Here is a 26,332-nt window from a genome sequence, read left to right on the forward strand (position 1 = left end):
TTTTCCAAGGAAAACAAGCCTGTTTGGGAGAAGAAAAAACGAGGAAAAAAGAAGAGACTGTTCTGAGTAGAAGGTCAAATCCAGGGCTGGAATATACATGTTTTCAATATGAAAATAGCAGATTTTGTTGCATTTCATAGCCAGAGCTGAAGGGATATGAAACCATCCAATGAAAAGCAAAGGGAAGATCTTTTAGTGGGCTGGAGGGACCAATGGTGTGACTCAGCATGGCACTTCTTATATTCTTACAGGGCAAGGTATCGCCTGGCAAAATTGTCACTGGCGGTTGAAACAATGAAATGTGCTTGAATAAAAACATCCAGCAATGTTCACTAGTTTTGTGCAGCTCTAGTGCAGAGAACAAGGCACTATTTTTCTGCAAATGTTCAAGGTAAAAGGCATTTTTGCCTGGTGCTAGCACAAGTCCAAAGGCATGCAGGGTCTGCCTGCACTGTCCCTGTTGCTTTGGGAAGTACTGCTTTTGGGCATGTACCTCCTGCCTATGTCCAGAAGTCATGCCCTTAGCTGCTCTGAACCACATCAGAGACAGAGATTGACAGCAACTACCTGGGACACCCCTGGAGTGGATCTTCTGGAGTTGGGATACAGGGGCAGGATTTGTGCTCAACAGTAGGCCCACTCAGGACAGATGGGGACAGGTGTAGATGTGCCAGCAGTCTGCCATGGATGAACCGGCAGGGTTGCTCTTGCCATAGGAATCCTCTACCCCCAGGACCTGCCAGCATCCCAGGCAAAGGCTCTTCTAATACTCATACTGCCCTTTCTGACAGCATAAGCTACAAAAGCCATTACTCTAAACTGCTCAGGTTTCCCAGCACATGCCCTCTTGCCTCAAGCCCTTGGGATGGGAGCAAGCAAGGAGGGGACAAAAGGTTCAAACAGCAGATGCAGTTGTCTCGACTCTTCCAGGGAGACCCTCTCCAAGGTCCAAACTCACATACCTTCCGATTCACGTACCTGCCCGGCTGCTTTCAGACTGGTTCAGGAGAGGGTTGATAGATAGCCCTGAGGTGAGGGGGCTGCCAAAAATGTGCGAGGAGGGGAGGCTGAAAGTGGATCCTGCCAAGGAGAACACCTGCATAGGGGAAATGAAGGAGGAAGAGAGACTTTGTTAAATAGCACAGGGAGACCAACCGTACATTCCTGTGCTGCCTCCAAGTTCCTAGAGCTGTTCTCCCTTTGGCAACACTTGCCTCACACCTAGTTTCCAGCGTATGGTCACACTTTATCCATCTTTGGTGCTTATATGCCCCACCTGGGGACATAGTGTCTGAGCACTTTCTGCAGTTGTCACATCCATGCTGCAGAATTAAGGCATGGTTGTAGCAGGTGGTAACAGCCCCATGCAAGCTTCATTTACTAGTATAGGTAACAACAGCGGTGAAGATGCAGCAACGTGGGCTTTAGCACATACTAGAGTACAAACCTTCCAGGGAGCCTGTATGTGTTACTTTAGCTGACAGCATGTGTTACTGCATTTTCACCAATACTGTTACACTTTTTTAATCCTCAGGCAGGGTAGTGCTCGTATCCATGCACAGGTAGGGGCTGAGACACAGAGAAGCTAAGAGCCTGATTTTTAAGCATATGTAGGCTGTCACGTCCAGTGAAATCAAGCAGCTTGGCCAAGGGTACACAAGAGGCCAGAGCAAGGAATTGAACCTATGGATTTTGAGTCCCAAGATATGGTTCCAACCACAGGACTCTTCCAATCACAGACAGGGAAGGAAGGAGGAGGATCACCATCAGCAGCACTCCATGGAACAGAATTTCCACATCTGCTCATGTCCAAAATCAAGTGACCTGACCAAGATTACACAAGTGGCCTGTGGCAGAGCAAGTGAGTTTAGAGGTCCTGAGTCCTAGGTTAGTATCTGTCCACAGGGCTGTCCTGTCTGACCACAGGTGGTCAACAGAAGGAGAAGGAGTGTCATCAGCAGCACTCTGCTGAATCACCAGAATCAGAAAGACAGCTGGGGCCTTTTGAGCCATTCATGGAGTTGGGGTGCAGGAAGTGAGGTCTCCCTCATGTTCAGGAATCACGTGGCAACCTCCCTCCCCTCTGGAGGAAGGGCCATATATCCTCTTCAACACTGCTCCTAACTGCAAGGCCACCAGTGCCTCCCAGGCTTGCATTACATTGCCAGGCTATGGGGCCAGCCCAAACTAACTCTTGCTGTGTGTTCCAGTCCCAGTGCCCTTACCTGGGTGGTGGAGACAGAGGAAGAGGAGGAGGCCGGGATGGTACTGGCAAAGGGAGAGCGGTTGAGCTGTGGGAGAGATGAGGTGCCCTGGTGTGCCAGGAGGCTGGAGGAGAGTGGGGTGCTGCATACAGCTCGGAGCACCCCACCCCCATGAGAAATGGGGTCCTTGTTACTGGTGTAGATCCCTGCATGGAAGAGAGGATAACATATTGGAGAGCTCACTGCTGGGCAGTCAGAACTGAAAGATCAGAGGATCACTTTGTTTACCCTCCCATATAACACAGGCCTTAGGATTTCACTCATTGACCCTATATCAAGGCCTGCAACATTCATTGCACTAAAGCAGCGGGGGTGAACCTATTTAGCAGGTGTGCCAAAAATTAGCCCCGCACACTCCCCAAATGCCACTCTGATCCCTTTTCCCTACTCAATCTGCTGCTCTGCTTTTTGCCTCTGCCCTATCTGCCACTATGCTGCCCCCCTTATCTGCCCTGTGCCACACAGAGGCTGCCTGTGCCACTTGTGTCACTCATGTTGCAGGTTGGCCCCCCCTGACTAAGGCGTCTTCCAGAGATGCCAGGTTAGTAGGCGCAGCTACAGCAAGCTACACTGGTATGACGTGTTCTGTACATTCCAGAGCTGCCCTGGAGTGGGTGACAGCTGAACTCCGGAGGGGGGGGGGCTGTTTTCTCTAATTGTTAGTATGTGCTGTTGAATATCCTTCAGAGTACAAACATCAGTCCCAAATTCCCTTAATGGTACAGATGGGCTCTAGGATACTGGGTGAGATGATTAAGAGATCCAGAGAAATGGCTGGAGGATGTTGCGATGCCAAAGCCACTGCTGCCAGCTCTTCCGCAGCTTACACCTATGAGGTGACTGTCCAAGTGGGACAGCTCACTGTTGAGACTTCCACCCAGGTCCTGGTTTGGTGCTGTGGAGACCGTGGCTTGCAGGCTCCTTCCAGTGACAGCCAGGTTGGGGAGCATCTGCCATGTGAGCCATACCTCCTGGTGCTGTTCCTCAGGGAGCAGGCAAAAGAGCAACAGGAGGAAGTGGCAAGGCTCCAAAGCATCCTCCACCATGAGGACTTAATCGATTCGATGGTGGAGGAGACCTCTAGGACTGTGGAGGAAGGACTGAGGCAGCACTAGAGAAGGAAGAGGACATGGACTCCCAAGAATATGGAAGCTGGAAGCTTCTGACCTCTGGCTGCAAACACAGGTCTTCATTTCCACCTGCAGTGGTTTTCCTGGAGAACAGATAGGAAGCTCTAGCAACAGAGGAGGAGCAGGAGCATGTTGTTGGTGGAAGAGGCCAAGCCAGGCATCCCTAAGGTTGGGACAATTGAGACCACTGCCACTAAGAGGAAGCAATGGGTAGTGGTGGTTGGAGACTCCCTTCTGTGGGGTATGAAGGCATCCTTCTGGTGCCCTAACCTGTTGTTTTGGGAGGTCTGCTGATTGCCCGAAACCCAGATCCAAGATGTCACAGAAGGATTACTGAGACTCATCTGGCCCTCTGATTACTACCCCATGTTGCTCATCCATGTGAGCATCAATGAAACTGCTAGGGGTGACCCTGAGCAGATCAAATGTGACTACAGGGCTCTGGGTACAAGGGTGAAAGGAACAGGGGCTCAGGTTGTGTTCTCTTCAATCTTTCTGGTCAAGAGGAAGGACCCAGGCAGGAGAAGACACATCCTGCAGATCAATGCGTGGTTGCACAGATGGTGTCACCTGCAGGGCTTTGGCTTCTATGACCATGGGATGTTGTTCCAAGAAGAAGGATTGCTAGGAAGAGATGGAATCCACCTGACAAAGACAGGGAAGAGCATCTTCAAGACAGGCTCACTAACCTGGTGAGGTGGGCTTTAAACTAGGTTTGCCAGGGGATACAGACCAAAGCCCTGAGGTAAGTGGGTAAGTGGGTGACCTGGAGGGAGCACAAGCAGGAAGGGACAACAGGGGAGGCCTTCTCATTCTCCTGAGAAAGTAGGGCAATTGGCTAATTACCTCAGGTGCCTGTACACGAATGCACAGAGCCTGGAAAACAAGCAAGAAGAACTGGAAGTCCTTGCACAGTCACAGAACTATGACATAACTGCAATAACAGAGACATAGTGGGATAGCTCACATGACTAGAGCACTGTCATGGATGGTGTAACAGAGCACAAGTTGTGTTCTGTTACTCACAGGGGCATGGGAGCAGCAGAGCAGCCTGCAGGTGGCTGCACTCCCAATCAAGTACAACTGCCTGATTGGGAACAGGGCCCAGCTGCTGCTGATAAAAGCAGGCCTTGAGCTGTAGAGCCAGCAGTTTGCTGCTAGCAGCCAAGGGGAGAATATCACCTGGCTGGAGATGCTGCTCATACCTTGGAGGTACAGGGCAGGAACTATGGGGATAGCAGGAGGTTCCTGGTCCTGGGGCATGACCTAAAACTACACCCTGCTGGGGCTGGATGGTGAGGTGGGACTGCCGGTGGCGGGGCAGTCTCCAGGAAATGCCACACCTGTGCCTAGTGAAGGGTGAGTATGGGGTGCCAGAAAGCCTCAGCCCCCGCTGTCATGGAGAAGAAAGGCTAGGGGAGCACACCCCAAAGACAAAGCAAGGGCCCAGGCTTACACTGAGGCTCGAGGCAGGTCCCAGGTTGTGTGAAGGGACCTGAGGCAGAGCCCAGGCTCACAGCAAATCCTGAGATGTATGAAGGAGTTGGGTGTGAGGCTCCAGGGAGGTGGGGCCCCAAGACCATGAAGGAGCTGGGTGTGAAGCTCCTGGGGCAAGGGGATTGTGGCCCAGTGTCAGCCAGGGGATGAGGCCCCAGTGTGGGAGCATGAGGGGACCAAGATGGTCCCAAGCCAGGCAGGGAGCCCAAGGAAAGGGAGGGGCTGGGAGCCCTGAGTAAATGAGATTGTGAGCCCAGTGTGAGGGCACAGGGATTGTGAGCCCAGTGTGGGGGCATGGGAGTGAGAGTCCCAATGTAAGGCACTGAAATGCGAGTCCTAGTGTGAGGACACTGGATTATAGGCCAGGTGTTAGGCTATGTATGCTCAGGCCGGGTGTGAGGCCAGGGATGCCATCTGCAAGGCATGGGACATGGTATAAGGGTAGGTTTGGAGCTGTGTATAGGTCTTTGACATCAGGGCAAGTAACTGGGCAGCCTCCTGCCTTGTTATCAAATTTATTTTGTTTTCATCAAAGGTGTGGCAGGAGAGGTAGGGGGCCAGTTAGCCCTGAAACAAGTGGGCGGGCCAACAATCAGACCAGCCCTGGGATGCCCACTTATTATAGATGGGTACAAACTGTTTAAGAAGGACAGGCGGGGACACGAGGAGGAGGAGTTGCTTTTTATGTAAAAGAGCTGCATAACTGCTCAGAGCTCCAGTATGAAACTAGAGACAAGCCTGTTGAAAGTCTTTGGGTTAGGGTCAGAGGGGAGAAAAACAAGGGTGATACCAAGGTGGATGTCTGCTTTAGACCACCAGACCAGGAGGAAGTGATGGATAATGCTTTCTTCAAACAGTCAACAGGAATTTCCTGATCACAGGCTCTGGTTCTCATGGGGGACTTCAATCACCCTGACATCTGCTGCGAGGGCAATCCAGCAGTGCGCAGGCAATCTAGGAAGGTTTTGGAGAGTATTGAGGAGAACTTCCTGGTGCAAGTGCTGGAGTGGCCAACAAGGGGCCATGCTCTTCTTGATCTGCTTCTCACAAACAGGGAAGAATTGGTGGGGAATGTAGTAGTGGATGGCAACTTGGGCAGCAGTGACCACAGGATGACTGAGTTCAGGATCCTGAGGAAAGGAAGGAAGGACAGCAGCAGAGTAAGGACCCTGAAGAGTAAGGGCTTCACTAAAGAAGACTTTGTCACACTCGGGGAACTCATAAGCAGGTAACTCCCCTTGGAAGTCAGCCTGATGTGCAGGAAGACTAGCAAGTATGGCAGAAGACCAGCTTGGCTTAGCAGGGAACTTTTCCATGAGTTAAAACACAAAAAGGAAGCTTATAAGAAGTGGAAACTTGGACAAATGATTAGCGAGGTGTGTAACAGTATTGCTCAGACATGCAGGGATGAAACCAGGAAGCTCAAAGCACAATTGGAGCAGTGGATGTGATATACCTTGATTTTAGCAAGGTTTTTGATACTGTCTTCCACAATGTTATTGCCAGCAAGCTAAGGAAGTCCAGGTTGGATGAATGGACTGTAAGGTGGATAAAAAACTGGCTGGATTGTCAGGCTCAAAGGGTAGTAATCAATGGCTCAATGTGTAGCTGTTGGCTAGTATCAAGTGGAGTGCCCCAGGGATCGGTCCTCAGGCCAGTTTTGTTCAGTTTTGTTCAATACTTTCATTAATCATCTGGAATATGGGGTGGAGGGCACCCTCAGAAAATCTGCAGATAACACCAAGCTGGGGGAAGTAGTAGATATGTGGGAGGGTAGGGCTAGGATTCAGAGAGACCTCAACAAATTGAAGGACTGGGCCAAAAGAAATCTCATGAGGTTCAAAAAGGACAAGCGCAAAGTCCTGCACTTAGGATGGAACAATCCCATGCACTGGTACAGGACGAGGACTGACTGGCTAAGCAGCAGCTCTGAAGAAAAGGACCTGGGGGTTACAGTGGACAGTAAGCTGAGTATGAGCCTATAGTGTGCCCTTGTTGCCAAGAAGGCAAATGGCATACTGGGCTGCATTAGTAGCAGCATTGCCAGCAGATTCAGGGAAGCAATTATTTCTCTCTATTCGGCAGTGATGAGGCCGCATCTGGAGTTCTGTATCCAGTTTTGGGCCCCCTGCTACAGAAAGGATGTGGACAAATTGGAGAGAGTCCAGTGGAGGATAACATAAATGGTGAGAGGCACATGACTTCCGGGGAGAGGCTGAGGAAACTGGGCTTATTGAGCCTGGAGAAGAGAAAACTGAGGGGGGATTTAATAGCAGCCTTCAACTACCTGAAAGGGGGTCTGAAAGAGGATGGAGCTGGACTGTTCTCTGTGCTGGCAGATGACAGAACAAGCAGGAATGGCCTCAAGTTGCAGCAAGGGAAGTTTAGGTTAGATATTAAGAACAATTTTCTCCTTACGAGGATAGTAAAACTCTGGAACAGGTTACCCAGAGCAGTTGTGGAATTTCCATTCTTGGAGGTTTTTAAGACCTGGCCAGACAAAACCTTGGTTGGGATGATATACAGTAGACCCCCAACATACGCGATTCCAATTTATGCGCGTCTCGCATTTATGCGATTTTTTTTTTTTTTTTTTTTTTTTTTTTTTTTTTTTTTTTGTATTAGAGTCTGGGCTGGAAAATGTCCCTTGACATACGCGAATGACGTGCATATACACAAACGCTCATGAGATTCGCATATATACGCGAATGCCTCACAAGATTTGCAGGCAGAATCAAGCGGAGCTGTGCCACCATTGTGGTAGCGGCATCTCAAGATGCATAGGTGAGATGCTAGATGTGCTTCCTAAAGGTGATTCTGCTGAGGAAAAGGGGAAAAAATGCTATGACTAAGGTATGTCTGGGGTACGCAACCCCTCACTATGCTATTATTTCCTATGGGGAGAGTTACACGAAATCCCCCCGGAATGCAATACTCATGTAAATCGGGGGTCTACTGTAGTTGGGAATGGTCCTGCTTTGAGCACGGGGTTGGACCCGCTGAGGTCCCTTCCAACCCTAATTTTCTATGATTTCTATATTGGAAATAAAAAAATGGTCTTTCTAATGCTTGGACTAGAACCCTTTGTATTCCAGATCAACTGGGGGAAATTGACTCCACAATGGTTCACACTCTGTTTTGCACTGGAGCCTGAAGTTTGAGTATTTGCAGACTTTTCATGTCTCCACTGTAAGAATCTCATCTTGCCCTGATTTTTCAAAAGGCACTGAGTGATCACGCACACCTCCAACCAATTCCACCGGATCTGGGACCGCTCAGCTTTTCTGAAATAGCAGGCCTGAAATGTCTCTACCTCAGCTTTCCAAAAAGTGAAACACCATAAAAAAAGAAAAGAAAAAGGAAAAAACAAAAAAAAAGAGTGGCTACGTGAAAAACTGTGACCCAAGTGTGCCATCCCACTGGGCACGGAGCGCCCCCAGCTGAGGCCCGGACTGTTGAACATCACATCAGAGGCATGTCACATCTCCCAGGGAGGAGCCGATGAGTCCAAAAATGGAAGGGAGGGAAAAAACTTTTGGCTGATACTGCATGGTCACATAGAGTTTGCCTTGGTATTTTGGGACCCTGCATGCAATGAACAAAGGAGCCCTTTCAGACTTGGGAACCCAGAACAGAAGGAAGACTTTTCTCTGAGGAGGGCAAAGCCTTCTGCTGCCTCACAACACTTCTATTATGCATCCAGACAAGGAAACTGAGGCACAGAGCAGTGAAGCAACTTGTGGTGAAGGAAGAACAGCAGAGGATGGATCTGTCCGGACAGGCCCAGCATAAAGACTCTGGACCATAAATGCAGGACACTGGGCAAGACATGTTGGGGCTGCAACAATAGGGTGGTTTTTCCTTTCTTATGCCTGGAGGCACAGATCAGTGGAGGAGAACCCTGGAGTCCTATGTGCTCCTGCTGTCTCTAACCACTCAACCACATGCCCTCAAAAGTGAGCCAGCCTGCTCTGCAGCTGATCCCCAGGCAGCAAGGTGCTGTGAGATCAAGAGGAAGGAAAGGTGAGGAACTGACAGCTGAGGGAGAGGCCCTGTCTGATTTCCCCAGCCACTCAGGCATGCAGCAGGCAGCACCGCCTAAGGCCCAGTTTCTCCCCAGTCCCTGCCAACATCCTCTAGGAGGAGGAGGGGAGGAGAGTGGGAGAACAAGCACGTAGGAAAAGGGAACCTGGCAGCGATTCTCCCCTCTTTTTGAAACGTGTCTTTGTTGTTCCAAGGGGAGGAGAAAAATACGGCCCCACGGTTACGCCGGCATGCCTATGGAAGCTGCTGATTCCTAGCCACTTCTCCATCCCCCCTACTCCAGCACAGATCTAACGGGCCACAGCTCCCAGACACTTTGCAACCAAATTATACCCCCATCCTCTAATTTGACCTAAATAGGAGCATCTGCAAACAACCCACAATAGACTCATGACAAGCTCTGCTGCCAGAACAGTGTCAAACCCCAGCAGTATAGCGCCAGGCTCCTCCTTCTGCCTTTTTGCCTTAACTCTTTCCTGCCAAGCTATGGCACCTCTGCTCTTCACTCTGGGCAGGCAGGGTTGTTTAGGTGGGAAGGATGACTTGGGCCTCGCTGACCCAAAACAGTGGAACCTCTTGACCTCAACCAGCATAATTAAAGGGGCACAACCCACTCCTCAGGGAGTACTGGGCTGTATTTGCAACAAGGGAGATTTAGGCTGAATATTGGGAAGAACTTCCTATCAGGCTGGTTACGTACTGGACAGATTCCCCAGGGTGGTTGGGGAATCTCTGCCATTGGACAGTCTTAAGTGCAGGTCAGACGAACACTTGTCTGGGATGGTCTAGACAGAGATTATCCTGCTTTGGGCATGGGGTTGGATGTGATGGCCTCTTGAGGTCCCTTCCAGCCCTGTTTTTCTATGGACATAATTATATTGGTATGAAGGTATTTCTGCCAGCATTATCCCCAAAAAGGAAGAAAAAAACAGCTATATTAGCATGTCAAGGCTCTACCAGACCCGTTCAACTGGCAAAACCAAATCCTACCCCAAACCAAATGGATACAGTGGTATTAAAAACCATCTCAGATCATGGCTCAGTTTCTGGCCTTGAGAATAAGCAGGACAGGTATTCACTGATTAAGAATTGACTTCCTTTTAAAAAGCGAGATAAAATTAGAACCATTTATCGGCATTCCCCATATGGGGTCCAGATTTCAGCACCCTCTGGTTTTGATTGTGCAAATCCACCCCCTCCTTTCCTGAACCAGCCTGGTTGCTCCTTTGATTTTGAGCTAGGGTCAGGTTAAGTTTTATGGCACCTGTGCAAACAGTGGGTAAAATGCCCACTTGGGATGGATTTACAGCACAGCTCCCAGGAAAGAAAACCTGCCCTGGACCTTGGAATGGATTCTAGGGCATGGACACGATGGCCAGGAAGGTGGGAAGAGACCCAAAGTAGATTCAAGGCATAGCACGCCAAAAGGAGAAAAACCTGGAACTGCAACAGGTTTGGGCAGCAGCCAAATGCCTTGGTAAGGAAGGGGCTCATTTGTTTTGTGCAATGGACAGGCAAGACCAAGAGGTGGGATCCTGCAGGGAACATACCTGAACCCAGCAGCGGGGACTCTAGGCTGAGACTGGGCAGGCTCCCTGTGTGGCTGAAGGAGCGGGATGAGTTGCCAATGCTGGCGCTGACCAGGGAGCCCCCAGAGAAGGGGGAGGCAGAGGTAGCAGTGGACCCAGCCAGCTGGGCCCCTAGGACCTCCTTGCTCTTGCCGCCTTTTGGCCGGCCAGGCCCATGCTTGTTTTTCTTGCTGGCCTTGTGCTTCTTCTCCTTCAGCACCTCCCCATCCTCGATGCTGAGGGACGGCATGCGCTTGTGGCTGCTGCTGCCACCATTGCCACTGCTGCCGCCGCCTCCTGAGGGGCCACTGACTGGATTCGAGGCCTTGTAGTCCACAGGGGAGGTGTCCCGGCCCCTCTGCTGGCTCACAGCCGAGGTGGAGAAACGCATGATGGAGCCAAAGCCAGAGAAGATCACCTTCTGCTCGAAGATGTCCCCCTTCTGCCCTTCATAGAGTGGGGAGCAGTGGGAAGAGGAGGAGGAGGAGACGGGCTTCCGGTACTTTTCCTCCTCCTGCTCTAGCTTAGGGAATGTCACAAAGTCCTGGGAGCACTGCAAAGAGCTGCACGAAGTGCCTAGGGAGAGCAGAGAGGAAAGAGGTGGTGGGACTCATCATAGCAGCGATTCAGCCCCTCAGGGCAGCCACAGCAGGGGTAGAAAAATATATGGTCATCCTACTGGTCCTGGGAAGAATCTGGCCAGGTTAAAGTTGGACCCAGACCTCATAAAACTCCAATCTGAAGCTCAGAAGACTGCAGATGCTGGGCTTTAGTTCAGGTCCATCCCCAGTGCTGCCGAAAGCCTAAGGCTCAGACACACAGACTAAAGAAGGGAGGGCAGGTACTGCACATGCTGCCTCTGAGCAGTATCCCTTCCCCTCCACCCATTATTCTGATACAGCATCCTCCTTTCCTTGTAGTGCGGACTGCAGAGGGACTCCAACCCACATCTGGACCTCCTTATCCCCTCCCACATGGAGTTAATCCCAGTAAGACTGCCTTTCCCTGGTGAGACCAAACGGGCTTATATAAAGAGTAATGAAACTTCCTGACCTCTCCAGGAGGTGGTTCACTAGTGTTACAGAGAGTACAGAAACTAAGGAACTGGGAGAAATAAAGCCACTTCACTGAAGTCATGCAGTGAGTCGGCAGCAAAGCTGCAAATTGAAGCCCAGCATCCTGACTCCCTGCTGCTGGCTAAAGTTGAGACCCTTTATTTTCTAAGGTGATATATTTTAGCCGGGTGCCTGCAAAGGCAGGAGCAGCTAGGACATTTGTACTAAGAAAGCATCAGCAGCCAATGCTTGGGAATTTAATAAGTGGGTCTGAATTCCTTCATGGCTGCAATCTGTTCCACCTGCCCTGTTGGAAGGACAGGTTTGGTTCCAGTCAGCCCCACAAAGGGGACTTCATAGGGTCAGACTTCTTCACTGAAGTCAATGAAGTTTTGCAGAGGGCCAACAACTCCATGAGTATGCTTCTCTCCACACAGTTTATCTGTTAGATGGGAGACACTTCCCAGCACTTTGTCTTGGGAGCTATCCTTGCTCCTTTTGCTAGTGTCATAAAAATTTTCTCACTTTTCTCCTCCCTCCCTGGGTCTCCCCTCCTTTCTCTTCTCCCTGCCATCCATCCATTACCTGCAGGCTGGAACGTCCCGCTGGAGGCGGCCGAGCTGAAGCCAGTTGAGCTTTTTCCACTTCCCGTCTTCTTCCCTTTGTGGCTGGTGCCATGGCTTGAGGATTTCTTGCCTTTCACCTCTGATCTGCTGCCCTCAGAGCTCTCCTTATTACCCTCATGATGGCTGGTGGAGCTCTGGAAAGGGAATAAGCAGAGGGTAGTGCAGTCACGCCCAATGTGTATGTATCAGCTCACTCTTGGTTGATTTTCCCCTTAAGACAAATAATTCTAATGAATGGTCCTGGTATAACCCACGGCCAGGTTATTCTCCTCCTACATGCCCTCAACACATTCAATGGAGGGAAAAAGCAATATTTTTAAATGCCAGCTGTTTTGGGGGCACTGGACTTGAGACCCCTAGGCTCTCCATAGTTTCAGCTCCCATTGACTTCAACTGGGTGATGTCTAGCGAAGCATCAGTCTGCCTTGCATGCTAATCAGGACTGTCTCATTGTATCCCTGTGCTCCCTGGATGTATTCACCTGTGAATACATCCAGGAAGCACAGGGATACAATGAGAAAATCCTGATCAGCATGCAAAGCGGACTCTGATGCTTAACTAGATATCATCCAGGTTCCCTTCAGACTCAGAAAGTCCTTCTGCTGTGTAAATAGGCTCCGGGATATCATAAACTTTGGGGAGTAGAGTAAGAGTTTAGGGATGCTCAGAATATCCTCAGGCCATTTAGCTCCAGAGGCCTAACTGGACACTTGAGCACCCTGGATGGCACTGGCACATGTGGCAGTGTTGGTGGTTGCGCTGATGATGGCAGTGGCCAAGCTGACAGCATAGCTGCTACTATTTTTGCACCCCTACCAGGGTCAGTGATTGGGGCCACTGCCAGTCTCCCCTTCATTGCTAAGCCATTGACAATTATTTTGCATAGATTTAATCTCCAGACACTGACAACACTTGACCCACATGTGCAAAGTCACAGATGTTAGAGATGGGAAAGACCTCCTGGGACATATGCCTTTCCCCTAACACAGGGCTGCTCCAAACTGCCTGTTTCTAATGCTCAGTCCAAGCTGCTGTTTAAAAGGACTAAGCACTGAATTGTCCACTACTTTCCTTGAGAAACCCTTCCTTCCATTGTCTGCCAGCCCCCACTGTGGGGAAGTTTGTTCCCTCTTCTTAAGATCACCCCCTCATTCTAGTTCTGCTCCCTATTTAGCTTGCCTTTGTTTTCTGGTCTCTACATGTTTCCAATGCTGGGAGACATACATGCTCTCTTAGCTGAGCTACATGCATTTAGGCTACTTTTTCTTCATAGAGGCCTAATAATTCCAAAAGGATTTGATCGTTTCTTCTATGAACCTTTGGAAATTCCAGTCCTTGGGGCTTTCGTTTCAGAAGCACCAAACAGGCCCCCTCCAATTCAGGTCAACAGATTCGGCAAGTGACCAGTGTGTCAAAATCAGGCCATGAGCTCTTGCAAGTCTCTCCAGTCCCTTAGTCATTTTCCTTTGGTTCTATTCAGAGATATCAATATCTTTCTTGCTAAAATGGTGCCCAGCATGGAATATCATATTCCATGTGAGGTCATGCCTATTCAAAGACTATTAATCCCCTGCTTTCTGAAGTGATGTTTCTACGTAAGACACCCCATGCTGCCTACAAGTGATGAATTTATTAGTACAACTCCATTTGTGCCCCCATTATATTTTGTCGCTACTCTTCAGTGCCATGCTACATGCCATTGTCTCCAGAAGCACCAGGGTAGCTAACCAGGAAGGGTACCTAGAATCTTCCCATGAAACTATTAAAGTAAATGGTTGACCAAATTCAATTATCAGTGCAGTATTTTGCACAGTGCAGTTACAGATGCTACAGAAAGCACCTCAGGACATGGAAAAGCCTACATATCCACCTACGTGGAACAAAACTGACCAGATATGCCTGGAACTTGGAAATCCAGTGGGCTGTCCAAGAGGGAATGGGGATACATTGGGACCAGGGATCCCTCAGGCCACCTCTGCTGGGACAAAGAATTCTTTTGCCAGTTCAAAATTAGCCCAGAAAAGATCAAAAATCACTACCTGCAAGATGCTACTTCTGCAAAGTCAGACTTTTGACCCTCTCTGAAACTTGATGGGTCCAGCCCAAAATAAAAACCCATGAACTAGTACAAGGTTCTTCTATTGCCCCAGAAAGCAAACAGGAGCAAACTACAGAAAAATATAGTTCCTGCTCTTGGCTCCACTGCCTCTAACTCCAAGTGCCCTTTCCTGGGGGTGGATTAATCAAATGGGCCTGTGATGCAGACCCATTAATGCCCAGATAAAAACTGACCCCTGTTCCTCCTGCTTGGTTTAATCACTCTGCACAGTTCAACAGCTGGCAGCCTAATGCATACCAGATGTGCCAGGAATATGAAAGACAGGAGGAAGGGAGCGGTGGAAATTGGGAGGGGATATGTATTTTCTCGTCACAAACTCCTGGATGTAGAGGATTAAGCCCTCTTGATTTATAAACACAGAGGGAGTATGAAAATCTTTCCGACCTTCCACATCTGCCAGGGGAAGATAGAATGGGAGGGGGAGGAGTTTCTGGGAGCTATGGTAAGCACTGAGGCTGTTCCGCAGGCTGCCTTAGGGAAGGCAAAGTTCACATCTCAAGGAGATACTGCCTGTAATAACCACAAGCCCCTGGAGATGGCACTCGGAGTAGATGCAAAGCCCTCAAGACTCCTCTATAAACTCATCTCTTTGGGTCGACTTACAAGGTGCACAATGCTACATAAGTAAAGCAAGAGGGAGGTAGAAACCACATCAAAGAGCATTCTTGTTAATCCAATGTGCCAAGAGGGGAGGGGAGGACAGTGCGGAGGGTGAATAATGAATCAGCAGTGGGTGGTGGGGTGAAATCGAAGTTGGAAAATAAATCTTGATAGGAAAATTAAAAGGAGTTAACAGAGGGGCCAAGCCAGTTTGGTGACCAGTACTGAATAGGATGTAGAGTTGCTCATTGCAAGGGATGAAAACCAGGCCCCAGTAAAGCTAATGGGAAAACTCCCACTGAGCTCAGTGGGGCAGGGATTTCACCCCATGTCCCTGGAGAGTGTCTTGGTGACTTCTGTGTGCAACACACTGGGGGTCACAAACCAGATGCTATCAGAGCCAGACATGCCACACCTGGTAGCCTCTCTCCTCCTTGGTAGCCTCTACAAAGAGGCTGTTCTTAGAGTGAAGATACCTGTATTCTGTTCTCATCTGTGCTGTGTGCCTGGGAACATCAGAGCCCTTCTTTGTATCTCACTTTCCTCTCCCGTAAGCTCTGGTGAGGCCAAGAAAGGATTTTCTTTCTTACTGTGTCTGTGCACAGTGCCTGCCACAGCAGGGCCTCAATCTTGGCTGGTCCTACAGTAGGTCCAGGGATGAATAAACAATAAAGATTGTAACCCCGTCTGATTTCTAGTGAGGGTCTCTTGGGCTCAGTCTGCAGCAGATTAGAAATAAGATGAAGGAAGCCTGCTGGGCTGGGGCCTGAATGGTACCTGTCCTGTGCTTGAACAGAGACCTTTACTCTGCAAAGCTATTAACTTTTCCTCAATGTGAAATCTGCCAGAAGAGAATTAAATTTACAGGATGCATTATATGTGTGTGGGGGGGGGGGGGAGGAGGGATGGGGGGAGGGAGAGCAAGAAGCCCACAGCAGTGCTGAGCAAGTGACAGCTGCCTCTCAAAATGCAGCAGCATTTAAAGATCTCTTAAAAAAAAAAGATTTCTAACCAAACAGGTCTCCCCTCTCAGCTGAGTTCAAAAATCCTGATGGGGAGAACAAGTTCCCAATCCATGAGCTGGCAGAGGGAAATGAAACAGTCAGGAGAGGAGAGACAGACACACACACACATACACATACACACACACACAGACACACACATACATACACACTGAGTCACACAACATTGCCAAGGAGCTGTACCTGTTTCCTGGCCTCCTTCTGACACTCTGCAGCACCTAAACTGTTCATTCATTAATTTATTTATCGGAAATCAGAAGAGCCCCTCTTTGCATCCTGATTGGAGAGATGAGCTACTAGAGGGAACCACTTATGAGACAAGGAAGGGGGGAGGAGGGGGGAGGAATGATACAGCGTGGAAAACACTTGTACAGAACTGCCTTGCCCTGGATTAAACTAATACTGATGGGAGAGCAGGGAGGATGGGAACAATGGATGATTCAGTGACAGTGGTAGCTCTCCTGATCTCTGTGAGACAAAAGATACAGTGAAGCAGCCAACAAGAAGGAGACTAATGGTCAGCTGCTTTTTAAAGATGCATCTGTAGCCAGAGGTTAAACAAACTTGCAGCAAGAGTTTTCTGTCTAGCTAAGGCCCTTAGATGAGTCCCATTATCAGCCCACCTGAGCCCCTCAGTCTTGAATGTTCTCAATCTCCCAATGACCCTGTAAGACAGGGCAGGGCTATTATTCCCATTTGCTGAAGGGGAACTGAGGCAAAGGGAAGTGGAGAGTCAAATCTTAAAAGGTATTTAGTCCCAAAGTGAAGGAGGTACCTATAGACCTTGAAAAACCCAGCCACTGAGTGACTCACCCCTATACACCATCCTTCCTCTCCTTGCAGGACTTCTAAGGTAGATTGCTTAACAAGAATATCTGGGGTGTCCCTAAGAGGGAAAGAGAATTAGGCACTCTGCTCCAGTTGAATTCTGGTGTGAACTATGCATCCAGCTCTAGTAGACTCCCATTGGAAAATCCCAGCTAATGGTATTTAGCATACTTGCAGCCTCTTCTCTCCAAGGGTTGCAAAGCTCTTTGCATCAGTCAGGAAACTAAGCTGTCTGGAGAGGCAGGTAAACGCATTTAACAAAGATGAAGAGCCTGGTCCTGCAGGCCTGGATGGCAGTGGCTGATTTCCCACTGATGACAGACTCAGGTCCTATGTACTGTGTTCAAAGGTCATGAAGCTCCACCCAGATCTCCTGACTCCGTTCTGTACTTTAATCACCAGCTTGTGCTTAATACAAAGACTGGGAGTGGGGAGGACAGGGCTTCTTGTTAGGTTCTGGGATTTAGGTTTGCTCTGATTTTTGGTGAGGCAAACAATTAGTGTGACTCCTATACTGGCTGCCAGTGCCATTGGAGCTGCTGCAAATCCAGACAAGGCAAGCAAAGTTTCCCAGTGCTCTGTCAGGATCTGTCTCTTCTTCCTGGCAGACTCAGGCCTGCTGGCCTACAGTTAAGGCTCAAATGACAGTGGGAAACCTGGAAAGCTTCCCCGCCTCCCAGCTGGAAGTGTCCAATCAGATATTCCTCTCCCCTCCTATGCTCCCCTTCCCAGCACCTGACCTATAAGGGGGAGGGTGAGAAGTGCTGGGTGGGTGCAGGGAGGCCTTGGCAATCGTGGCTTGGATTACAAGACCCAGACCGGGTTGGTCTCGCCTGCCAGATGTTGTGGCCTGAAGCATGTGCGAGTGCGTGTCAACAAGTGATCGGGATGTCTGCAGCTGGCCAGGAGGAGGCATCTGGGGCGGTTCAGAACACCGCAGATTTACTGCAAGTGCAATCAGCAGAGCCGGGACAGCTCCCCAGGGGCTTTTGCAGGGGGAAGGAGGGACACAGCAGTGGTTGTTCCATGTGTGCGGTAACCTGGGACAGCAGGCACCATGCATTTGCTGCATTATGAGTGTGCACGTCACATGTGAACTGCCTGCCCTGCTTCTGAACATGACAGCCTGCACCTGGATCAACCCCACCACAACCTCCCCTCCCCTGCAAGCCGGCCTGCACCTCAACCCATTAATGCACCTGCAATCATTCATCTATGGTCCTTAGACAGGCTTTTCTACCTGGGGAAGAAACTAGACAGTAAACTAGAGTGTAAATTCACAGTACATGTACTGCTCTGGATTAACTCCCTGACTGAACACTCTCAGTCTGCACCAAGAATATATTTGTGCAAGGTAGCTTAATCTTCTTTCAAAACACACAGTAGCTGGCATGGTACAATCCCAACTCCTAGCTTCCCGAGTAGACAAGCCTGTATCCCTCCACAATTTGTAACGTATTTACCCTCACCCGCCCTACCCGTGGTAGGGCAATGCTATTATCCCCATTGTACAGATGGGATGCTAAGGCCCAAAAAGACTAAGGGCCAGATTTTAAAGGTATGTAGGCACAGAAGCCGACAGGCATCTTGTGGGACTTTTAAAAGTGCCTACATGAGTCAGGAGTTAAAGTTGATTGATTGCAAGTGGGAGACTGAAACCACACCAAAGAGCCCCCCCCTTTTTTTTTAATCCAGTGTGTCAGGAGGGGATCATGGGACAAATATTGAATTAGCTCAAGGTGAAGAAGTGAAACCTGGGTGGCAAAGGACATTTTGATTAGAAAATTGAAATAAACACAAAAAAGTTAACAGAGACGCCAAACTGTTTGCAGGGATTGGCAATGGCACACAGAGCAGTTTGTCTTCGGGGTGAAATCTTGGCCTCAGTGAGATCAGCTGAACAGGGCAGGTGCTCCTAGGAAAAATCCCACTCAGTACCTAACTACCTTAAAAACATCTGGTTGTAGGTGAGTGGCATAAGGTTGCACAGGACATCAGTAGTAGAACCAGGGGCTCAACCCAGGTCTTCAATCCCAAACAAACACACTGCCCCAGTGGATCACCTCTGTATAGGGTGGCCATCATAGAGGATATCCTGGTTTTCTGCTACTCTGTCCTCTGTCCTTTATTGATATGAAACCAGACGTCTTTACGTCCTCTATTTTTCAAGGCCATCATAGAGGACAACCAGACTGTCCTCTATGATGGCCACCCTAACTATGTACTGTCCTTGGCTGCTACTCCTTCCCCCATACTCAATGATGAAGGAAGCACTGGGGGCTACAGAGCTGGCTCTCTAATGGCTTGTGCTACCAGCACAGAAGAAAGTCCAATCCCTGGTTGATTCCCATGGCTCATCCCACCCTCCACCTCACCCCAAGCTCATGGGTGATTTCTCCACTGTCACTGCAGATTGGTGAGAGCTGGTGAAACTAATCCCTACAGAAGGCAGGTAGAAATGTACCTTACAGACAAATTGAATCAGAGATACACAAGCTTTTGTGAGCCAGAGGTCACTTCATCAGATGCTGACGCCTACAGGGAACACTCTTAGACAGCTGCCAGCAACAGGAAATGGTTTTGTGACCGACGGACAGAGGCATCATGACACACATTTACTTCTCCAGCTCCTAAACATGTCTGGCACCTAAATATTTGCCTGATTTAACTCCCCTCCTCCACACATTCATTTAAAAGACCCACAAGCTTTGCTACTGCCTTTCTGTTTGCATATTGGGACAGAAGCACAAATCCCATTGGATATGGGGCTGCCTTGGCAACCGTGCTACGAATTCCCTCTCCTGGCCAATCCAAAGGAAGCTGGCTGGCAGCTCTGATCCCAGGTCAGATGCCAAAGGCTGTGTTTGCCCCTCCTGCAGCACAGGGTGGCTGATGCTCTTAGAACTGTTCAAATGCCTGGACAAAGACATTTTGCCCTCTTTGATTCAGTGCTCCCTGGGGCTGGAAGGGCTGGTTTCTCCCCATATCCCTTTGTTCCTTCCAGATACCTTTCCTGTGCCACACTGGGCATATCTACACGTGCATTAACGTGCCGTAATTATGGCACATTAAGTTTAGTACCTGCACTCAATGTGCAGTAACCAGTGCTACTGCGCAGTAGTATTGGTGCATGCCTTTTTAGTGACACTAATGTGCAGCAGACTAATTCTACTGCGCATTAGCAAATTAGCATGGCTTTTGCTGCGATGCACTAATGTGCAGTAGAATTAATCTACTGTGCATTTAGTGTCTTGTGTAGATACACCCACTGACTAGCGATCACCACAAAGCTCATGTCCTGTTTTTTTCAGAGCTAGCAAGCTTCAAGCCAGGCTCCTAAGACACACCCTGACCAGGTCACAAGGCCACATATAGAGCAAACTTCCCTATCCCCACAGCTAGACCTGCTTACCTAAAAAGCCCCCCTGAGAGGTGAATTCAGTCTCCACACTGGATGCATCTACATGAGCACTTTAATGCATAGTAGCCTATTCTACTGTGCATTAAACATCACTAAAAAGGCATTTACATTTGCTACTGCACATTGGGGCAGCCCAATGCACCTTAATGTAGTACATGTAGTAATGTGCAGTAGCAAAAGTGTACTAATGAATGTGTAGATGCGCCCACTCTATCCAGATCTTGGCCTCTCTGAGGAGAACTTCAAGAAGTCTCATTTCCTGAGGCAGTGAATTTTGGGATGACTGGAAAGACTTACCCAGGTCCCAGGTGTCAACCAGTGCCCACCTGGACTGCATTTGAACTGGCAATCTAGAGCCCAAAAGGCTCTTCAGCCTTTTACTGCCTCATCCGTCTTCCCCAAAACATCCAGTGTCCTTATAAATAATGCATCCAGGCAACTTTCAGCTTTGAAACACAGCACAATCCCCACTCCCCCAGTTCACTGACTGAATGGAGTACAGGCAGCAGCACTGGGAATAGCTCTCGACAGGGCACCCAGGGACACTGGAATGACCAGAATGTCGGAAAATAGTGATGAACCCAGCGTGGTGACAGGAGGACTGCTAAATGTCCATGAGTGCTGGAGAGGATGCTTATCGGGGCAACCGTTATCACAATTAGTCAAGGAGTAGGAGTATGTGGGGAATGTGGAGAGCCAGAAAGACACAAGCTTTGCTGCCTTGGGGAAAAGCTCATTATCTGGGCAGAGATGGACTGGGCTTGAAGACAAGAATGCAGTAAGCAAGTAGTCCCTGTCTTCAAACTATGGCACCTGAACATTTCAAGGAAGGGGTAGCAGCATCCGACACCTAAGTTAAACTGGACCTGTGTGGTGCTTGGTTCTGTACAGACTCATAGTTTGGAACAATCCCTGTCCTAAAGGGCTTTTTACCTGGTACAGAGTGAGGCAGCAGAGACAGTAAATGACTTAAACAAGGTCATGCAGCAGGGAAATGGCAGAGGCAGGAATAAGCCCATCCCTTCTGTGATGCACAGGCCTATGCCCCTAACCACTGGACTATTCTGTTTCTTTGAGTAATGCACTCTTTGCCAAACAAACTTTCCCTAACTGTTCACCCACATGTGTTGCTTTTTGGATGAACACCCGCACCAAACAATCTGAGGACTTATCTTTGTCCTAAACAAGCTCCAGTTGGGGAAGTGCAATGAATATGACGCAGAGTGTACCAGAGTCATTTTTGTACTATCCCAGGGTAAATGCCCCATGTATACATGCCACTCTGGTGTGAGATGGAGTTTGGATCTGTGCCATAAATATTCTTCCAGAGGTTACATCACTGTAACTCTACTGATATTACATGGGTGCAAATATCTAGAGCAGTGATTCTCAACCAGGGTGCCATAACATGCTAAGATGTGTTGAGATCCTTTCAAGTGTGCTGTGGGATGCCATGCAATGTTAGCATTGTTAGGTATGCAAACTTGATTAAAAAAATCAACCCAAAGATTTTGAATAGAAATTTACAGTTTTAAATACATGCTGACCTGCTGTGGGCTTTCTGAGTGCTTTGTAACAGAAAAATTGATCTATTATTTTCCATAGTCAAAAACCAAGTGAAACTAAAAGCTGGCATTTTCCAAGGGGTACCTTGAGTCTAACAAGGGATGCCTTAAGTTTAATGAGGGGCTCTTTGAGCATAAAAAGGTTGGGAACCACTGATCTAGAGAGAGACACCAAGGGTGTGTCTACATGAGATGCATCCCCATCTATATGTGCACAGCAATTACTGTGCACTAGATTCGTCTAATGAGCCATTTCCTAGTACCTGTAGATACAGGTACTAGAAATAGGTGCATTAAACCAATGCACCAAAGCTCACAAAGCAAACTGCTTCTGGTCAGCTTAGGCAGCAGGGGGCCAAAAGGGACAGGGAGAGCTGTCCCAGCTCTGTAGGCAGCTACCTCCCAGCCACATGGAGATCAGTCCCAATCTCCACATGGCTGGGAGGCAGCTGCCTGGTAGCTGAGACAGCTCTCCCCAACCAGCGATTAGGACCAGCCCCTATGCTTCCTGCCAGCCCAGGGCTGGCACCTGGGGGAACCTGGAGCTCCCCCTGGCTGCTGCAGAAGCACCCCTGAACTGAACTGCTCCCAGTGGGAGCAAGTTTGCTCCCACTGGGCACATGTTCAGATGCATGTGGGGGCACAGTTTAATGCACTGTAATTTTCTGTATAGAAAATTTAGGCACATTAATTGCATATGTAGATGCACCCAGAGAGTCTAGCTCATGACATGGTTTCAAACAGATACCAGATTCTCCACTTACAGTCCTGAGTTGTGTAATACTGCAGTGCGCTGTTCAACAGCTGTCATACTCCACCCCAGAAGTGGGTACACTTCAGTAGAAGATGGTTTGTGTGATGCTTTGGGAACTGCGCACAGAAAACATTAAGGGACTATCCCTCATTGTTACAAGGATTCATAAGAATAAAACCCTGGGAAAAGATTAAGGCCCTGTCACTCAAGCATGTCTAGGGTAATCAGGATGACCTGGATTTCAGCTTACGAAGTGCTGAAAGGTGACTGTAAACCTGAATAAGGCCCTTCCCCCATTCTTAAAAAGGGGCTGACAGGGCTTTGCAGGAGACAGTGGGTAATTGTCTAACAGCCACTCTAGCCAGTTGGGAGTCAGGTTTTGAATTTCGGTAGGGCTTGAAAATAATCTTAGCACATCAGTTCCCAACAGCTCTGTTAGCTGGGCAAATCCATTACTCACAAAAGCAGGAATTGAACTGCACTCATACAAGCCAGGAAAGCACAAGTCAGTGGGTTGTGCCCAGCTCTGTCACGGCACCTCCATGCTGCTACTCTTTGCCTGGGACTCCTGTGTATGGCTCTGCCCAGGCATTTCAGCGCCAATCTACACCCACTCTTCTGTTCCAGCTCTGGGCCTCACACAGAATCCAGATAATCCAATTTAATCTTGAGCTGGAATCCTGCTCCTTCAACCTGGGTCTGGCCCCTCTCACGGCTTTGCCGGTGCACCTCTATCCTCATCTGTGACTGCCTCCAGATCTGGTCTTCCCCACAAAGTGTCCCTTGAGTGCACAGAGGAGTAGTTAGCTGTGTTAGTCTGAAGTCAGGCAGAAACTTAAAGACTTAACTAAATCAGAGATGTATAGCACAAGCTTTTGTGAGCCCAAGTTCACTTCATCAGATGCTGTCCTGGGAGTCAGGATGCCTGGGTTCTAGTCTTTGCTCTTCCTATGGACCCTGATGTGATCTTGGGGCCACATGCTTCTCCACTGTGGCCTTGACTTCTGCTCTGATTCAGTTCTACCATGTTTAAGCTCTGCATTCTGGTGCATGGCCCTGGCATGAACTAGAATAGCTTCAAGGCTGCTGTAATTTACCTGCAGATGCCACAGGCAGCTCAAGGGGCAATGTATGAGAAGAGATGAGCAGGAGCATGTCAGTACTTTGCCCATGCCCCCAGCATATGCCCAATACTGGGGATGAAATAAAGCTGGTACAGACACCACCTGGGGAAGCCTCTACCCTAGAATGATTCCCCAGTAGAGAGTTCTGCTGCCTTTAAAGCCTGCAGAAGAGACCCAAGGACAATAAAAGAATCAGACACTTTGATCCTCTGTTTCCCCTGAAATGGGGTAATACCATAATTACCCATGCTTCCCCTGCTGGGGGAGCTTGAGGCTTAATTAGTATGTATTAGGTGCTTTGCTCTCCCTGGATGGAAGGGAGCAGACAGGGGCAAAACATTATTAAACAGGACTCCTGCGTTAAGACACTGGTCTCAGCTCGTCCCTTCCCATCCCAAAATGAAGGTACCTACCATCCACCTGTCTGAGCTGTGTACAGCATGGCAGAAGAAATGGCAAAAGCATGGATACAGATTTATTCTACAGGAGCCTTAAACATGAACATCTGCTGCCAAACAGGCTGGCACATGCAGCTCAACCAGCTCAGTGATTATGTCATCAACACCAACAGAAAGCAAGACAGCTGCAGTGTGAAATTCCCAAGGTGGGGGCTGGGGTAGGGACTAAGGGAGGGAAAAGAAGGAATATGAGAAATAAGGAAAGAAAATACATGGGCAAAGCCTCTTTTCTGCTCCAGTGCCTGATGCTTCCCTTTACCCTGAGAGAGTAGAGTTTGTGCAGATTCCCTGCCCCACAGCCACTCCCAGCATCTGCTGTATCTGGTACCTTCTCAGTAGTGACAGGCACAGAAGACGGGGTGAGGCTGGTGGGAGACTCTGGCCGCTTTTTGTGCTTCTGTTTAGGTCTTTCCTTGTCCTTCCGACTCTGCAAAGGAAACCAGAAAGTGTTAAAGGACAAGATTTCTGCCAGTGAGAGTAGAGGTTGAGAAGGAAAAAAGAGGAAGGTGTGTGGGGGTAGATTTGCAACCCTACATTCATATTCCCCTTTCCTCCTCCACCCATCCACATGGGCCTAGTCTCCCCCAACAACTTCTGGCTGGGAGTGTCCCACTATCCCTGCCCCAGCTGCAGTCCACATCTGATGTGCAGAATTATCAACAGAAGCCCCCGAATCAATTTCTGGTAAGATGATACAGGGAAGGATTTAACAAGCCCTGGTTGATTTCAAGAAACATGAGCCTTCCTCCTTTCCCCCCAAAGGGGCTCTTTGCCCCCATGCCCCAGCCCGCTCCCCTCCCCTCATCAAACATCTCTCAGACTCACCCTGTGTTACAGTTAGTGTGAGAGTCCATAAAACCATTCTTAGCACATGCTGTACATACACAGTTAGGGAGATCAACAACTCAGCACTTTAGCCAGGCAGTAAAGCTTGAACCTGGATCTCAAGATCCCCACAAAATCCACTAGGGCAGGGGTGGGCAAAATGTGGCCCGGGGTGGGGGCCAGATGCAGCCGATCAGGCCATTCTATCCGGCCCGTGGGGCCCCTAAAAAATGTAGAATATTAATATTTATCTGCCCCTGGTGGCCTGTCATGCAGCCCTCAATGGCTTGCCAAAACTCAGTAAGTGGCCCTCCCCCCGAAATAATTGCCCACTCCTGCACTAGGGGGAAAGAGTAGGGCCCATCTCTGTCAACAAGAGTCAGACTATTTAGGGACAAAATCTATCCCAGTTTTCATCCTCTAAAGCTCCAGTGAAGCCAACAGGACTGACAGCTTGCGAACCAATGAGGAACAAGGACCTAAGAGGTGCTGACACTTTTCAGTTATCACTGACTTCAACAGGATCTGCTCTACATAGGTGCTGCCCTGATAAGGTGCAGAATGCTCTTGGCTCCTGCTGACTACCCCACAGAAGGCATTCAGCACTATGAAGAAATAGGCCAGACCTTATTCCAGGGAACTCCATGGGACTTTTGCCATTGATTTGAGGGTTCTTCATTTGGCAAAATGTGAGAGAGAGAATACAAAATACAGACCCGCTACACAGAGGAAACCAGTTCTGTTGAATTTGTACAAGGAGCTGCAACTCTTTGTTATAAATACCTTCTAATATAATGACCAAGATTGGGCTTGGTTTGAGGAAGACACTGTGCATAGTAAGAGACATTTGCAACCCTAAGGCTAAGTACAGACAGTCAAAAAGCCTGAGGCTGAATCTATTCAATCTTTGTAAGTTAGTCAAAACTGCATAGACTGAATTGCTAAGCAAGTGAACAGACATTCACTTTTGATTCCAAAACTGCAGCCACATGCCTGCAGTGGCTCAGGCCAGAAGTGTATCCAATTCTGGGCTCCACAATTTAAAAAGGATGTGGAGAAGCTTGAGAGAGTCCAGAGGACAGCCATGTGCATGATCAGAGGGCCTGAAAACAGGTCTTATGATGACAGGATGAGAGCTACGGGACTCTTCAGCTTGGAAAAGCGCAGGCTCATAGGGGACCTGGTGGTTGCCTATAAGTAGATAAGGGGTGTACATCAGGATCTGGCGGAACACCTGTTCACCAGAGCACCCCAGGGGATGACAAGGTCAAATGGTCACAAACTTCTCCAAGACCGTTTCAGGCTGGACATAAGGAAGAACTTCTTTACAGTTCGAGCCCCCAAGACCTGGAAGAGACTGCCGCCAGATGTGGTGCAAGCACCTACTCTGGATTCCTTCAAGAGTCAATTGGACGTTTATCTTGCTGGGATC

At 49.0% G+C, this 26,332-nt stretch overlaps 1 protein-coding gene across 6 annotated transcripts in view; it reads right to left on the reverse strand.

Moving 5' to 3' along the window:
- MLLT6 (MLLT6, PHD finger containing) overlaps positions 1-26,332 on the reverse strand; it is a 94,409-nt gene that overhangs the window by 18,202 nt on the left and 49,875 nt on the right. For all 6 annotated transcript variants that reach the window (XM_019482564.2, XM_019482562.2, XM_014603631.3 and 3 more), the window contains 5 exons: positions 24,404-24,502; positions 12,144-12,318; positions 10,486-11,079; positions 2,226-2,410; positions 979-1,096 (listed from right to left, as the gene is read on the reverse strand). In XM_019482564.2, the coding sequence (XP_019338109.1) occupies positions 979-1,096; positions 2,226-2,410; positions 10,486-11,079; positions 12,144-12,318; positions 24,404-24,502 (1,171 nt within the window). The remainder of the gene's footprint in view (positions 1-978; positions 1,097-2,225; positions 2,411-10,485; positions 11,080-12,143; positions 12,319-24,403; positions 24,503-26,332) is intronic.

The sequence above is a fragment of the Alligator mississippiensis genome, chromosome 4, assembly GCF_030867095.1.
Source record: "Alligator mississippiensis isolate rAllMis1 chromosome 4, rAllMis1, whole genome shotgun sequence".
NCBI lineage: Eukaryota > Metazoa > Chordata > Crocodylia > Alligatoridae > Alligator > Alligator mississippiensis.